The sequence below is a fragment of the Peromyscus leucopus genome, chromosome 15, assembly GCF_004664715.2.
Source record: "Peromyscus leucopus breed LL Stock chromosome 15, UCI_PerLeu_2.1, whole genome shotgun sequence".
Taxonomy (NCBI): Eukaryota; Metazoa; Chordata; class Mammalia; order Rodentia; family Cricetidae; genus Peromyscus; species Peromyscus leucopus.
Genome location: NC_051076.1, coordinates 22219517 through 22233729, shown reverse-complemented (window position 1 = coordinate 22233729; position 14213 = coordinate 22219517). Strand labels below are relative to the sequence as shown.

At 36.9% G+C, this 14213-nt stretch overlaps 1 protein-coding gene and 1 long non-coding RNA gene across 11 annotated transcripts in view; one reads left to right on the top strand and one right to left on the bottom strand.

Annotated features, from left to right (window-relative positions):
* The window catches only part of Cep170 (centrosomal protein 170), a 102108-nt gene that overhangs the window by 29756 nt on the left and 58139 nt on the right, over positions 1 to 14213 (bottom strand). For 7 of the 10 annotated variants that reach the window (XM_028865507.2, XM_028865510.2, XM_028865512.2 and 4 more), the window contains 3 exons: positions 6046 to 6195; positions 3207 to 3327; positions 179 to 1996 (listed from right to left, as the gene is read on the bottom strand). In XM_028865507.2, the coding sequence (XP_028721340.1) occupies positions 179 to 1996; positions 3207 to 3327; positions 6046 to 6195 (2089 nt within the window). The remainder of the gene's footprint in view (positions 1 to 178; positions 1997 to 3206; positions 3328 to 6045; positions 6196 to 14213) is intronic. The other 3 variants (XM_028865511.2, XM_028865516.2, XM_028865517.2) reach the window with 1 other exon arrangement.
* The window catches only part of LOC119089150, a 28988-nt gene that overhangs the window by 593 nt on the left and 14182 nt on the right, over positions 1 to 14213 (top strand). The window lies entirely within an intron of this gene.

Sequence of the window (14213 nt, the reverse complement as noted above, 5' to 3'; positions counted from 1 at the left end):
TTCAGTTGGAAGTACACTGACTTCTGAACTTTACATTTTAATGGAGGAGGGGACATTAACCCTCTAATTTTAACCTTGTTCTTGAATTACTTTGCTAAGACAACTAGAAATCTTATTTTTAAATAAAGAGCACACACAGAGAACATGCTAATGTTATTAGAAATCTGGATCCAATTACCTGATGGAGAGCCATGAGTGGAGGTCACGCTTTTGACCTTGGAGTCTGACAGCCGTGAGATACTGTTAGCTCTAGTTCTAGGAGAAAATTTATCTGATGGCATTAATCTGGCTCCACTCCTAATGATGGCTTCTGCAGTGCGTGAAGAGGCACTACTTCTTGATATTGTTGCTTCAGAGTCACTACGGGCAGACAATGAGCCAAGTCTTGTTCTTCGAGGCTGAGCCAATAAATCAATCCGAGAGATGGTTCGCCTTCCTGTGGGTGGTTTTGATGTGGAACTTGTGGTGGAGACTTCAGAAGCAACAGATGCTTTGTCAGCATCAGCAAGTTCACTGTCGGAAGCTTCACCTAGCCGGGCTCGACGCAGGAGGGAAGTCCTGGTGGGCCGTGGCCTTGGGAGAGTGGTCGATTTACTTGATGAGCCAGGGGCAACAGGAGAAGTCTTTGACTTGGTTCCTTTGCCTCCTTCCAGTTTGGAATGTATGTTGTGCTCGTCAGCTGAGGTAAGTGGAGTCCTTGCATGAGATTTGCAGGAGTATGTTTCCTGGTCAGATGACATGATGTCAGACATAGCAGAATGAGGGACACTAGAGGGCTGGTCATCATCTGTCAAGTCTACGGATGGCTGTCGGATTCTTCCACTGGACTGTGCAAATGTTCGACCATCTGCTCTTGCACCTATATCGGTAGAGCGGCTCTTTGCCTTCTTTTCGATTTTCTCCCTAGTGCCTGACTTTGTAGCATCTTTGGAAGGGGAACTTGTGGAACACCTGTCTTTATAAAGACTAGTGAAGCTCTTCCGCTTTTGGGTGGACTTTCTTTCTGTCTCTCCAGTAACCAGACTAATTGTACTGGCTGTGTCTACATCAGATTCTGGTGAAATAGAATTGTCTCTATTGTAACTAGGAGTATCTGGGCCTTCATCAGTTTTATTATTATCTTCACGCAGTTTAGCTTCTAGAAAAGCCATCACTGCTTCCGTGTCTTTTAGAATCAAGGTTGTGTCCATGCTAGAATCAGTATCCAAAGAGTCACTCCTTTCTCGAAGTCTACTTGCAGATGCCAATGCTAAGGAAGTGGGAACAGATGAATTCTGCTTATTGATATGGGGAATAAGTTCTATGGGTACGTTGGAACTGGGTTTTTCTATGGTGAAACTCCCTTGACGCACTAACGGCTTGGAGGACTCTTTCTTGTCTCCTTTTGAAGTCTGACTTTTTGGAATTTCCTCAGCTTTTCTTCTCTTGCTTTCATTTTGTATTACTCTTTCTCCTCTGCTTGTAGAATGTCCTGAAATTTTTTCTGCAAGTTGGGACTCTTGCTTAGAAGACTCCTCTCTATATTGATCTATGTGGCCTGAAACACTTTTTGAAGACAATTTAGTAGGAGTCCATGGGGCCTGCTCCCTCTGCTCCTGTTGTTGCTGGATTTTAGCTAATGTTTGTTTTACCACAGAAATCTCTTTATCAGCTCCACTCTTCTCTTTGCTAGAAGAGCTACCTGAGTGAAGGAGGGCTTTCTTGTCGCCACCAGTGTTAGGAATCTCACCATTGACCGCCCTGCTCAGCTGACTCAGGCCTCTGTCTGTGTCGTGCTTCTCGTTCTGGTGTACCTGGGCAGCTGCTTCTTTTTCCTGCAGTTCTGTGTCTTGCTTCTCTCCTATCTCCGACCTCTGTGTTACTACCTTTGCTCTGGAGCCCTCCAGAGGCTTCTCTTCATTTGGGAGCTGAGGAAGAGTTCGCCTCTTTCTCTCTCCCTGACTTCCAAGGGAAGCTGCAGAGTTAGTACTTCTCAGTGAAACACCAGTATCTGTCTCTATAAAACAAAAGCACCAAAGCAGGAGGTCATTAGTGCAAAAGGACACAAATAAAAGGAATGCTAAATTATACTAGGGTTTGAAATATAAGTTTAAAAATAACCTCAGTATAAAATGAATGCCATCATTATGGAAAATTTGTACTCCCGGGGGGAGGTGGTAGGCAAAACAACTTAGCCCCCAGCAACACATTAATAGAAATCTATCAATCAAAAAAAAAATGTGAACTAACAAAAAAAGTGCAAAATATGTCATAATTTTATATACCAAGTGAGTTTCAAATTATAATTTTCTGGTATATTAGTGCAGCTTATAAAAGTAAATGACTACTGTCTTTTTCTCAACTTAGCAGATCCCACCTCAAAAGTAAATACTTTGAAGCAACACTGCAGAGACAAAACAAATTTGCTCGTATTAAAAACTTTTGGGGGCTCTATAAGTGAGTCTTGACTTGTGTAAAACTAAGTGTAAAAAGTTCAAGTGTAAATTGACAATTTAGAATTCTACATATTTATGGAGCACACAGGGTGACATTATTACTTATGAACATAATGAAAAAAAACTAAATCAGTATTTTGACAACCTAATTCATAATATAAATTCACACATACATGGCTCATCTACATATTATCACCTTATCTTTAGTTTTTGACTATACTGTAACGATAGTTGCATATTTTCTAATAGACTGGCACGTCAAGAATGGAATTTTTTTTACTGAAAAGCAAAAACATGAAGCTTTAAGGTTATACTTGAATAGCAAGAATTTACAGTAAAAAACAAAACTAGAGTGTGTGAAAATGAACTGCTAAATCTTAATAAGTATCCTTTTGTCTTTGGAAGGTTCAACTTATGAACCACACCAAAGTTTTTAAGGGAAAAGGCCTTGGGTGTGGGTAGTGTAACATTGCATCTTATATAACATATTGCATGAACTCCTCAGTTTACTTCCAACACTGCAGAAAAAGACATTATTATTTACTTTACTGCTTATAATTCCCTAAAATACAAAATGTTAATTAAAACCTAGCATTTTCCTTGAATTCAACATACTGTTCAAACATGAGGATATATGAATATGTTCAGCTAAGCTGAATTTACTTACTATATTAAGTTTAGCTTTTGTTTTTAAAACACACATGATCTATTACAAAAAAAAAAAAGACAGAAAAGGTAAAAAATGGAGTAGGATGAAAAAAAAGAAATTACCATTTTCTACAGTTGCAGACAATTCCATTAACCTTTCTTCTGGATCATGCCTTGTATGATTAGCAGCCAAACTAGCCCATTGTGAAACCCACCGTTTGCTTCCAGATGAAGATATCCCTTCCTAAAGGAGGAAGATAGAATGAGACAATGCAGCAGTCCTGCCAATGTTGAGTCTCATGAAAGAGAACTTCATGCAGTCACATCGTGTGACACCGAAGCCATATTTGAAGCTCAGCTTGTCATGCTTCATTAAATTTCTTCATGTCTAAGAGGAAGATTCTCTAGCTGCCCCTTTCAAGCAGATTTTATCATTACTGAATTTAGTATATCATTTCCTGTGCTTCTTAGACAATGAGAGTACCAGGTCCACTCCAGTTTACTAAACATCATAGCTCTGCAGCTAGAATAGTAGAGTCCGTTTGATTCCATTAAAAGGAACAGAGTTTAAAGAGTTATTAAAGTAACCAGCTAGTCCTCTACTTTCTAGAAACTCAGGCTGACTCCAGGTCTCAGGAACTATCAAATATGCTAGATCATGTCTTAACAGATTTCAAGAACCCAAAGCCTGAGATTTTTATGATTTTTTTAAGCTGAAAATAACTCTCTAAGAATTTTTCTATATCCAGACCCATTTATGTTTAGATTTGTATTTAAGACAAATGTTTTTTGAACCCTTCTACAAGTGTAGAGGTCCCTTAACTCATGAACACACCACTGCATTTCTTAAGCCAGGGATAATATATCTCTCAAGCCTTAACCAGAGGTGAGAGCAGCTTGGGAAACCTAGTGAAGTTTAAAAAAAAAAAAGTGGTGGTGGTGGTGCTGAGGATATCTAATTCTGTGGTAGAGCATTTGCTCAGCACCCCCCTCACCCTGAGGCCAGGTTCAATCCCTAGTAGTACAACAATAAAATGACACCTCTCACCCAAAACTTGGCATTCACACCAAACTGAAATGCCAAGTAGGAAATGGAAAACTGTATTGAGCTACTGAAAACATACTTTATTTAAAAAAAAAAAAAAAAAGCCCAAGTTACTTTGTTAATTATGAACAGGCTAAGGTTAGATACTGGTAAAGTAATGATTTCATGCGGATAATACATTGTATGGTTTCAAGAATAGATTAAAATAGTCAAGTACAGAAAATAATGTATGTAGATAAAAGGACACCAAAGCTATCTGACATCTTGAACTCCCTTCCAAGCCTTGCAGTACCTGCCCACAACTCTGAGCACTAAAAGCAGTGCCCAATCATCCTGTACTATGCTGAGAAAATCCACAACACAGCGGTTTCACCACTACATACTTACAACATGCCATTCTTTGTTCTAATAGCCTGTTAGTTGATGGCTGCAAAGGCAGGAACTTATTGGAGCTACGTGAATTTTACTTGGCAGGGATTGAGGAAGAAAGAAAAAGTAATCTAAAGTAATTCACAAAAACCTTTCCCTGGATTTATCAAAATATCAACACACTGCCTGATATCCTTACTATTATCACCTTTTCTCAAGGAGTAAATCAAACAGAAACTAGAAAACTCTCTAAAGGGAAAATACAGGGCACTAAAAAGCTGTAAATGCTTTGACAATTTTCAGAAAATGGCAAATCACAGAGGAATAGCTTTAACTATTCGATGAACATATTTATCTGTCTCTAAAGCCATTTATATTTGTAGGAATATAAATGAAATAGTAAAGCTACATAACTTGATTTTCTTTTATTTACATTTTATATTTATCCATCATTCACTATTATAACTAACTCTTCCTTTGAGAAACATAACCTAATGAGTAAGATAATAAACTAAGAAAGCAAGGTCAGGCTGGGGAGATGGCTCCGTGATTACAAGGATTTGCGCTGTATAAGTCTGACAAGCAGAGTTCAAATTCCCAGCACCCACATAAAAAGCTGGGTATGGCTGTGTGTGCCTGTGAAAGTCCCTGTCCTAAAGGAATAAGGCAGAGAGGTAATAGAGATCTGTGTGTTACTCTGGCTCCCACATGCAAGTGCAACACACACACACACACACACACACACACACACACACACACACACACACACACACAATCTCTCCCCAAATTAAAAAAAAAAAAAAACCAAAGGTGTAAATTCTGGCTCCACAAATGACCCGATTTAAGAGTCCAGCCAAGTTAATTTCTATGCACTGCATTTTCCTTATTTGTAAAACAGCTTGAAGGTTTCCTTCTACTGAAAGTTGCTGCTTAATATCTAAATAACTCATGCAACTTTGTTACAAATATTTTATATTTTCTTTTTTTCACTGTTTTAAAATTTTTCTATTCATTTTACATACCAACCACAGACACCCCTGTCTTCCCTCCTCCCACCCCCAGCCTTCCCCTGCAACCCATACCCCATTTCCACCTCCTCCAAGGCAAAGTTTTGCTACATAAAATCGAGTGGAATTTTGATGTCATTTTGTCCTCATTACATCCTGGCTGGTACCACAATGGCTCTTACTGCAGTGTATAAGTTGTACCTTTCACATGTTTCCTGCTGAGCTCGGTCCTCTAATTCCAAAGACATACCTCCTAGAAAGTATAAGCAGTGTATATTTCTTGTTTTGTCTCGTTGTGCTACTTACAAAAAGGGATATGTAGTTTATTACTTGTTTGCTGAATTGTAATTATTCTAACTTTGATAGAACAATGAAAACTAAGAACTAGACCAAAACTGCTTTATGTTTTCATTCATTCAAAACAAAAAATTAGTCAAAATTTAGTTTTTGAACTATTTCACAAGGGGATATATATCAACACTTAAAATAACTTCCAAAGGATGAAAACTTACATTTTATGCATATAAAAAGGATTGCATACCTCTGAGTTATGAAACCCAGGTGTGCTGAATGGCTTTCTTTCTTCCATTACTAATGCAGCAGAGTTGAGAGCCCAATCTTTTATCAGACCTTTATGCTTTTCATTGATAATAGGCCTATTATAATCCTGATTGTCATCTACTCCAAATACCTAGGAGGAAAATTTTATTTCATAGAGAAAATGAAAGTGTGGGTACCAGATTAGTATGTGAATATCATCAACAGCATCAGAAGCAAATAAAAATATCCTAAATTAACCTCACCTAGCAATTTCAGAAACAGGGAAACTTAACAACAGGGTGACTCCCCAGCTGGACTGGACAAGAAGCCAACAGCTGCAGATGTGGCTATCCTCTTTAATAGTTAGCAAATATTCTGGTTGATAAAACAAAACGAAATACCCAGAATACAGTAGATTTATTGACTGACTTAATGATGTAAACATTCCAATCATGAGAGGAGTCAGAAAAGTACTTCAGCTTGTGTCTTGTTTCTATTTTAGAAAAGCACATTAAAAAAAAGAAACATATGCCTCTTCTTTATTTACTTTTGTACTTTTGTGTACATATATAACTTACATTTATACATATAATTTCCTAAGGTGCCAAACAAGATTTTATTGTATGATTTTCACAAAGTATAGCATTTTGTCTTGTAATTGTAGGTTATGATTACCTAATTATAGTAGGTTCTTGGCCTACTCACATTGGTCAACTTTATCAATAAGTAAATGACTGTCAATGGTCAACACAGAGACGAACAGTCATGTAATCGTATTTTCCCAACAAGCAAGACCCCAGAGTTAGTCATTTTCTGGCACATAAAGGGACCTGAATATAATAACTTGCAAACAAACTGGAAAAAAGCTAAAGTGAATTACATTTAATGTTTTATTCAGTTTAAACTTTGTTCAGCCGAATGGATAAATGTCCCCTAGCTTTACTCAATACACTTACTGTATGGGGGCATTGATCATTACAGAAAAATATGTCCTTGAACTAGCAATCTGTGGAAATAAGCTTTGGAACCTTCGTTTCCTATAAGGAAAACCACTTTCAGTGGGGCCCACTCTTTTCACGCTGATGCATGTGATGATTTTCATCACAAATGTGTTGGGTGGTATTAACAGCTCTACTGGGACATATGTAGCTCACAGGTTGTAGGATGGAAATGCTTGCTATACCAACATACAGAAAAAGAAATTGATGGTCATATAATAATCTGATGAATTCTGAAATGTGCATTTAGTAAAACAGAGACCACATCTCTAAATTCAGTGAAATATGGAAAATTTGCCACTAAATGGCTTTATTGCTTAACTTAATTTAAATACAGTTTTTGAAGAATTTGGTTAGAATTATCATTGCTTTAAGAACAGGTTGCACATTATTAACTTTAAGTTAAATGAGACCTTTAATAGTACATGGAAACCAAGGTATAGATGGGAAGAAATAAAAATAGATTCTCTGCTTCATCCTGCCAAACATCAGAGTGAATTAGACAATTAAGACAGTGAAGCAAAGAGGGTATGTATACCTTTGTCTTGTGACTTTACCCTGATTTGTAAGGAAAACATTAGAGCTGAAGTGGCTGGTAGAAATAGTTTTTACAAAACAGTTCACTCCAAATTCACTGATTCATTTTGTTATGTTTATATTACCAGAAAAAAATAGTAACTCAAATTTGGAAGTACAAAAACAACCACATATGATTCCTTACATTTTGCATCACTGTGGCATGTCAATTTATATTTTCTGATTTGGTGATAGTTAACTGCATCAGTCATAAATTTCACTTCTTAAAATACAATCATTAGTGGTTTCTAATAAATATGGTAAACTTCAAAACACTTCTAATAAAAATGACTTGGCTACTACATTGTTAATAGACTAGTATTTTGAAAAGGTAACAAATTATACCCAGAACTGTGCTCTAATGGGAGCTGAAGGCAACAGATAGTACTCCCAGCGATTTTCTACACATCCCCTTTAAAGTATCAGAGACATACCTACTCATTTATCTGTTAGAGAATTGCCAATTTCTTTACATACACGTGGCAGGGCAGGAAAGATTCCAGTGTGGCAAAAAAGTTTTGAGATTTCACAGTTATGATTTAGTTTAATTAATTTACTAATAATTGAGGCCTAAAACTCACCACATTCTTCTTTTGCCTCAGCTTCTCACATGTTGTCATTACAGGCATGAATAAGCCACCATAGCCAGCGTTTAAAACATATTGAAAAAACGAGTAAGATAGCCATGGCTAGTCCAGCTTAAACTAGTATGCATTTATGTCTGTAGGCACACAGACATTCGCTTGTGACATCTTGCATGTAGAAACACAATGCAGTCAGTTATATTATCTATATACTCCAAGGCAGGCATGTTTTTTGCATTTCTAAAATACATACATTCTGACATATGGTATAATAATGGTCTAGAACTCGAGAGTGCCTCAAACATGAAGACCAAATTTACAAGATTTTCCATCTTTCATTCCAGACTCTGTCACGAGGAGATTTCATCCATAGGCATATCATTATTTAATTTACCAACTGTATAGAAAGTGGCTTACCTGTCATCATGGACAGCTCAAGATACTTCAAATGCAGTTTGTTAGCCTTAAGCTCATTATTTGCTCTCTGCTCTACTCTGACTTGGTGTCAACTACAATTTCAAACTTGTTCCTAACAAAATCTGGCTCTGTCCTTCAGCCAGGACATCCTGTCTTTAGGCTAGACATCCTGTCTAATCTGTGTCCTTCCTTCCTAGAATCTTCACAGAGGCTTGCTGTTACATTTCTAATTCTCCCAGGACACACACAAAAGGAGCTCTTTGGGGTCTGACATAGTAGTGAGATGACTCATGTATCTTAGAAGAGAAGAATGACATTCATATGCTACCTACAACTATTTCCTTGACCCAGGTAGGTATCTATCTGGGACACCTGTAACTGATCCCTCCAACATGTTCTAGTGTTGGGGAAAGAGGAGAGCACCTTTCACTCCACACTATCACACATTTCAATGAACACATTCTCAATCTTTACCTCACAGTATGGACATACCATTTTCACTATAGAATTTCCCACCTATAGCTCAGTGGCTACTCTAAGCAATTAAAACAATTGACTACTGAGGCATGGTACTTACTAATTGTAGGCAATTAGGGTAGGCACTACAGGAGATTTAAAAATTTGCTAGGGTCTAACACACACACACACACACACACACACACACACACACACACACACACACACACCAATCTAAAAGAACCATGCAGAAGCACTCTTATTATTAAACCAAACTCCTGTGAATACCAGACTTTTAGATTCCTGTCTCAATTTAGATTAACATAGATTTAAAAAAAAAAAAACTACAGATAATAACGGACTGTGCTATATACAACACAAGCAAAGCCCATGATTTTGTTTTTTTCCACTACCAGGTTATTATTGTCACTATTTAAAAGTCCAAACTACAGAGCACAGTTTCACACCTTTCAATTTAAAATGGTAATAGTGGGGCTAGGGACTAGTGGTACTCTATTCAAAGAGCTGATATTTTTTGGATATTTTATGGATACTTATATCCCACCTACTAAACAGGTGCACAGGTCAAAATTATACATAGTAATATCAGATTTAGGAGATTTGCTTATTGTAGCAGGAAACAGAGCCCAGTGTGAACAAAGGAACAAGAGGAGAAAACTATATCATAATTAGAACAACACAAATGTGGATAAAATGAGAATTTCATTGCACAATACTTCATTTATTAAATTAAAAGTAGGATTATAGGTATAGATTAGTGGCAGAGTGCATATTTAATATGAATGAGGCCCAGCACTAAAAAAAAGTCCTAATCAATTAAAATTTAGAATCTGTTTTCTCATAGAAATGAGAAAGCTAACAGTAAACAACGAGCTTTTGTAGGCTTACATTTATTAAAGGATGGTGAAGCACTAAGATTTTAATTCTAACAAGGTGTCAAAAATAAAAACATAGTCAAGTTTTAAACCAGAAAATTTCTTTCCCCAAGGAGCAAGGTCCACTGGGTAAGATGAGTAAGGTCTCCCTTTATAAGTTAAATCATTAGTATAGGGTCTGATACCTTACAAAAAACATTTGAGAAATAACCCATTAAGAACTATGCTGATCTAGGCAATGGTACCAGGTCCTGGGCTCGTTGCATGAGTTAGCTGTTTGAAACCTGGGACTTATGCAGGGACGCTTGGCTCAATCTGGGAGAAGGGGACTGGACCTGCCTGGACTGAGTCTATCAGGTCAATCCCAGTCCTTGGGGGAGACCTTGATCTGGAGGAAGTGGGAATGGGGGGTGGGCTGGGGGAAAGGGAAGGGGGCAGGAAGGGAGAGAACAAGGGAATCTGTGGCTATTATGTAGAACTGAATAGTTTTGTAAAATAAATACAAAAAAAAAAGAACTATTCTGAACTCCAAGCATATAGTGTCAAAGAACTCAAGATGACTTTAAAAAAAGTTTTGTATCTAAATTTATAGTATTTTCCAAGAAAATATAACTAACTTTTAAAAAGAAAAATACCTTAAATTCAATGGAATAAATGTAATGAAATTATTTAACACTGATTCTGATATTTGTAACTACCTTTTCAAATATAAAATTTGGATAAAATTGTTACAGGAGTTCTGAATGGGGTTAGGAGAGACCATTTACCATTTATTGTGTTATAAACATGCATTTTTGTTCACAGCATCATTATTTAATCAAAGATAGACTCAAACTCAGCATCTGCCAATAGATGAATAGATAAAAGGTTCTATTACAGAATGATTTATGATAAAAAAGAATGAGTAGCAATGCATATCACAACATAGATAAACCTTGAAGAGAATATTCAAAGTAAAACTAGCTAGTCATTAAACGCCACATATAGAATGACTGTTTATATGACATATCCAGACTAAGTAAATATACAGAGACAGAAAGCAAATAGTTAGTTGCCAAGGAGTCAGAACAACGGGAAAAGACTACTTGAGTGCAATTTCTCATTAGAGTGATGAACACATTCTGGAGTTGGACAATACAATCATCACACAACAGTATAAATTACCACAGTTTCTAGATTGTACACTTACATTTTACTTCTGAGATCTGACTTTCAACTAATCATCATTCTGCCTCAGTTTACTAAGTCCTAGAATTATAGATACATATTATAACACCTAACTGAACTGCACACTGTCAATACTGAAATACCCAATTTTATGTGATGTGTAAAATTTAAAATTTTTACTGCCATTTTTAAAATAAGGTACTACATAACTCTATCTTTTCCTTGGTGCTTCTTTCTGAATAAAACCAGTTTCACTTCTTTGTTTTCTTTCTTGATTTATAGGCTTCGTTTTCCTTCAACCCCATGGCTTTCCATCACTTCCCATATCTTTCTCTATTGACTCCATAATTTCCCACAACGTTCCATTAGCTTATTGGATAAGTTCAAATTATTGATATATTTCATCTTACTGGTATAGTTAAAATTTCTAATTTCTCTACTTTTTCATATCCCACTTCACAAAATCTGGCTGTTTATCAATAACCACATCTCTTACCTTTGTGCCAAACAGATTTTAAGCTAGGGGTATTTATCTATTGGTAGAGCTCAGCAGGCCCTCTAGTCTTCCACTACACAGGTACTTTTACTGAAATTAATATATTTTCTTTTCTTCTGACCCAATCTCTATTCATTTGCAGCTTTCAAAACTATTAACAAAGCAAAGCTTGCAACACAGACAAGTTATTTTGAGATCAAGACATTAAAAACTAGATTAAGGCATAAAAATATAGAAAAATAATTGCTGTGCAGTGGTAGCTCACATCTATAATCCCAGTACTTGGGAGGTAGAGACAGGTAGATCTCTATGAATTCGATGCCAGCCTGGTCTACAGAGCAAGTTCCAGCACAGCTAGAGTAGCTACACAGAGAAACCCTGTCTCAAATAACTAAAAGAAAAAAAGAAAAAAATTTGGGGGTTATCATGTTGGGTTTAACTAATCTATAAATTTACTGGAATACATTAGCTAATATATCAAAGATCATATAAATATATTAAATGAAAAAGCACATCAAACTTTCACATTCATGCTTTCAAAAGATAGTTTTGCTCTACTACAAAACAAGAGAGATCATTCTAGAGAGGCCAGACAGAATTAAATCTGACAGAGGTTACTTCTATAGGGAAAAAGCACATGACAGACACCAATAGAAAGAAAGGTGGAATGCTAGTGGTTACTCTAGGAGAGTCAGATAAAGCCTTTTAAAAGTGAATTACGGGATCACAGGATCAGGATCCGTCCCTGGTGCATGAGTGGGCTTTTTGGAGCCTAGTGCCTAAGGTGTGACACCTTGTGCAGCCTTGGTGCAGTGGGAAGGGACCTGCCTCAACTGAATGTACCAGGCTCTGCTGACTCCCCAATGGGAAACCTTGACTTGGAGGAGGTGGGAATGGGAGGTGGGGTAGGGGAAAGACTAAGGGACGGGAAGCGGGGGGGAATCTGTGGTTGGTATGAAAAATGAATAGAAAATTTCTTAATAATAATAATAATACAAAAGCAAATTACAAGAATGGAATTCCTGTTTTAGTAAGACAAAAATGAGTTATGGGAGGAGGCTGGTGGGATGGCTAAGCAGGTAAAGGCTTTTATGCCTCACAACCTGAGTTTAATCCCATGACCTCAAAAGGTTGAGAATTGAATCCCCTCCAGCTTGTCTGACCTCTGACTTCTACATCCATGCGTTCTCTCTCTCCTCCCCCCCACACACACACAAGTACATACACAACCCCCTCACCTCACACAGACACATGTAGTAATTGTTATTGAAATGGATGGTAGTAAGTTGTACAATGTTATAAATGTATTTAAAAACACTATACTATACAATTAGAATGGCTAAAATGATAAACTTAATGTTTATATATTTTACTACAAAACAATATTCAAAGAATAAGATGAATTATGAAGAAATAGGCATATAAGACTGAACAATAAGAGAAAAAACTCTTGACGCAGAAGAATAAATCGACTCCATAAAACAACAAACAAAAGGAAACGTGGTAATCTACTAAATGTTAGGCTTCTAACAGACAAATCAGAATTCCCTCAGCCAGCTCTGAGGATTAGCATAGGATAGTTCCTTATACCCATAAGGAAACTGAAATGGTTAAAAAGGTTTGAGAATTAAGACAGAAAAAAAAATGTATTTTTTTTCTCAAAAATAAAACAAACAAAAAACAGTAATGGGGAAAAAAGTGTTACCATCAAAACTCAAAATGTGAAATCTCTATGAAGGCACTTTGATAACATCTGAGGCTCTTTGAATTACTCCATTGGTTTCCATATACATCTAGACTTTTAAGTATATTTCAGTCTCTGCATCTATTTGGCTCTGTCAATGCAAATTCTCTGTGGTGTGTTTGTGTGTGCAAATAAGTGCTCATTAGGCATGTGTATGTATGCATTCAGGTGTACATGCATGTATGGAAGTCAGAGGTCAATATTGAATATCTTCCATGATTCCCTTCTACCTTAGTTTCTGAGACAGGACTCTTACTAAACTTGGAGTTTATTAAGCTAGACTGATTGGCCAATGAGCTCTAACACAGGAGACTCTTGTCTCTGCCCTGTCAACACACCTCTAGCTCTGTGCTTACAGAAATGTATTGCCACTCCTGGCTTTACATGATTGCTAAAGATCCAAGTTCAAGTCCTCACGCTTGTCCAATAATCACTTTACTGACAGTGACCTTTCCAGCCCTCCAAGTTTCTGATTCTGGTTTATATTATGTTTTCCCTCGCTCTGATATAGATCCCATCTTGCAGAACTGATGTATGGAATGAAATTCAAGAGGAGAAATACTACTTTCAAACGCTCTCTAAAACAATCTCTACTTCTCTCTTTCGTTTAACGTCTATCTTCTACTCTCACAGCAGGTTTTCCCAGTTAGCTAGGAAGGCTAGGATGCAGTATACTGGGTAAGGTGTGTGGTGGGAGGGCAAACTGCTACCTGACTGGTTCTTTGGAAAGTGAACTATACAGAGTCAACTTGGGGAGGGACAGGGAGACCATTATTACACTGGGAGATGACTGACTTTGATTCAAGAAATAAACAGCACATTTCTCCACAAGCTT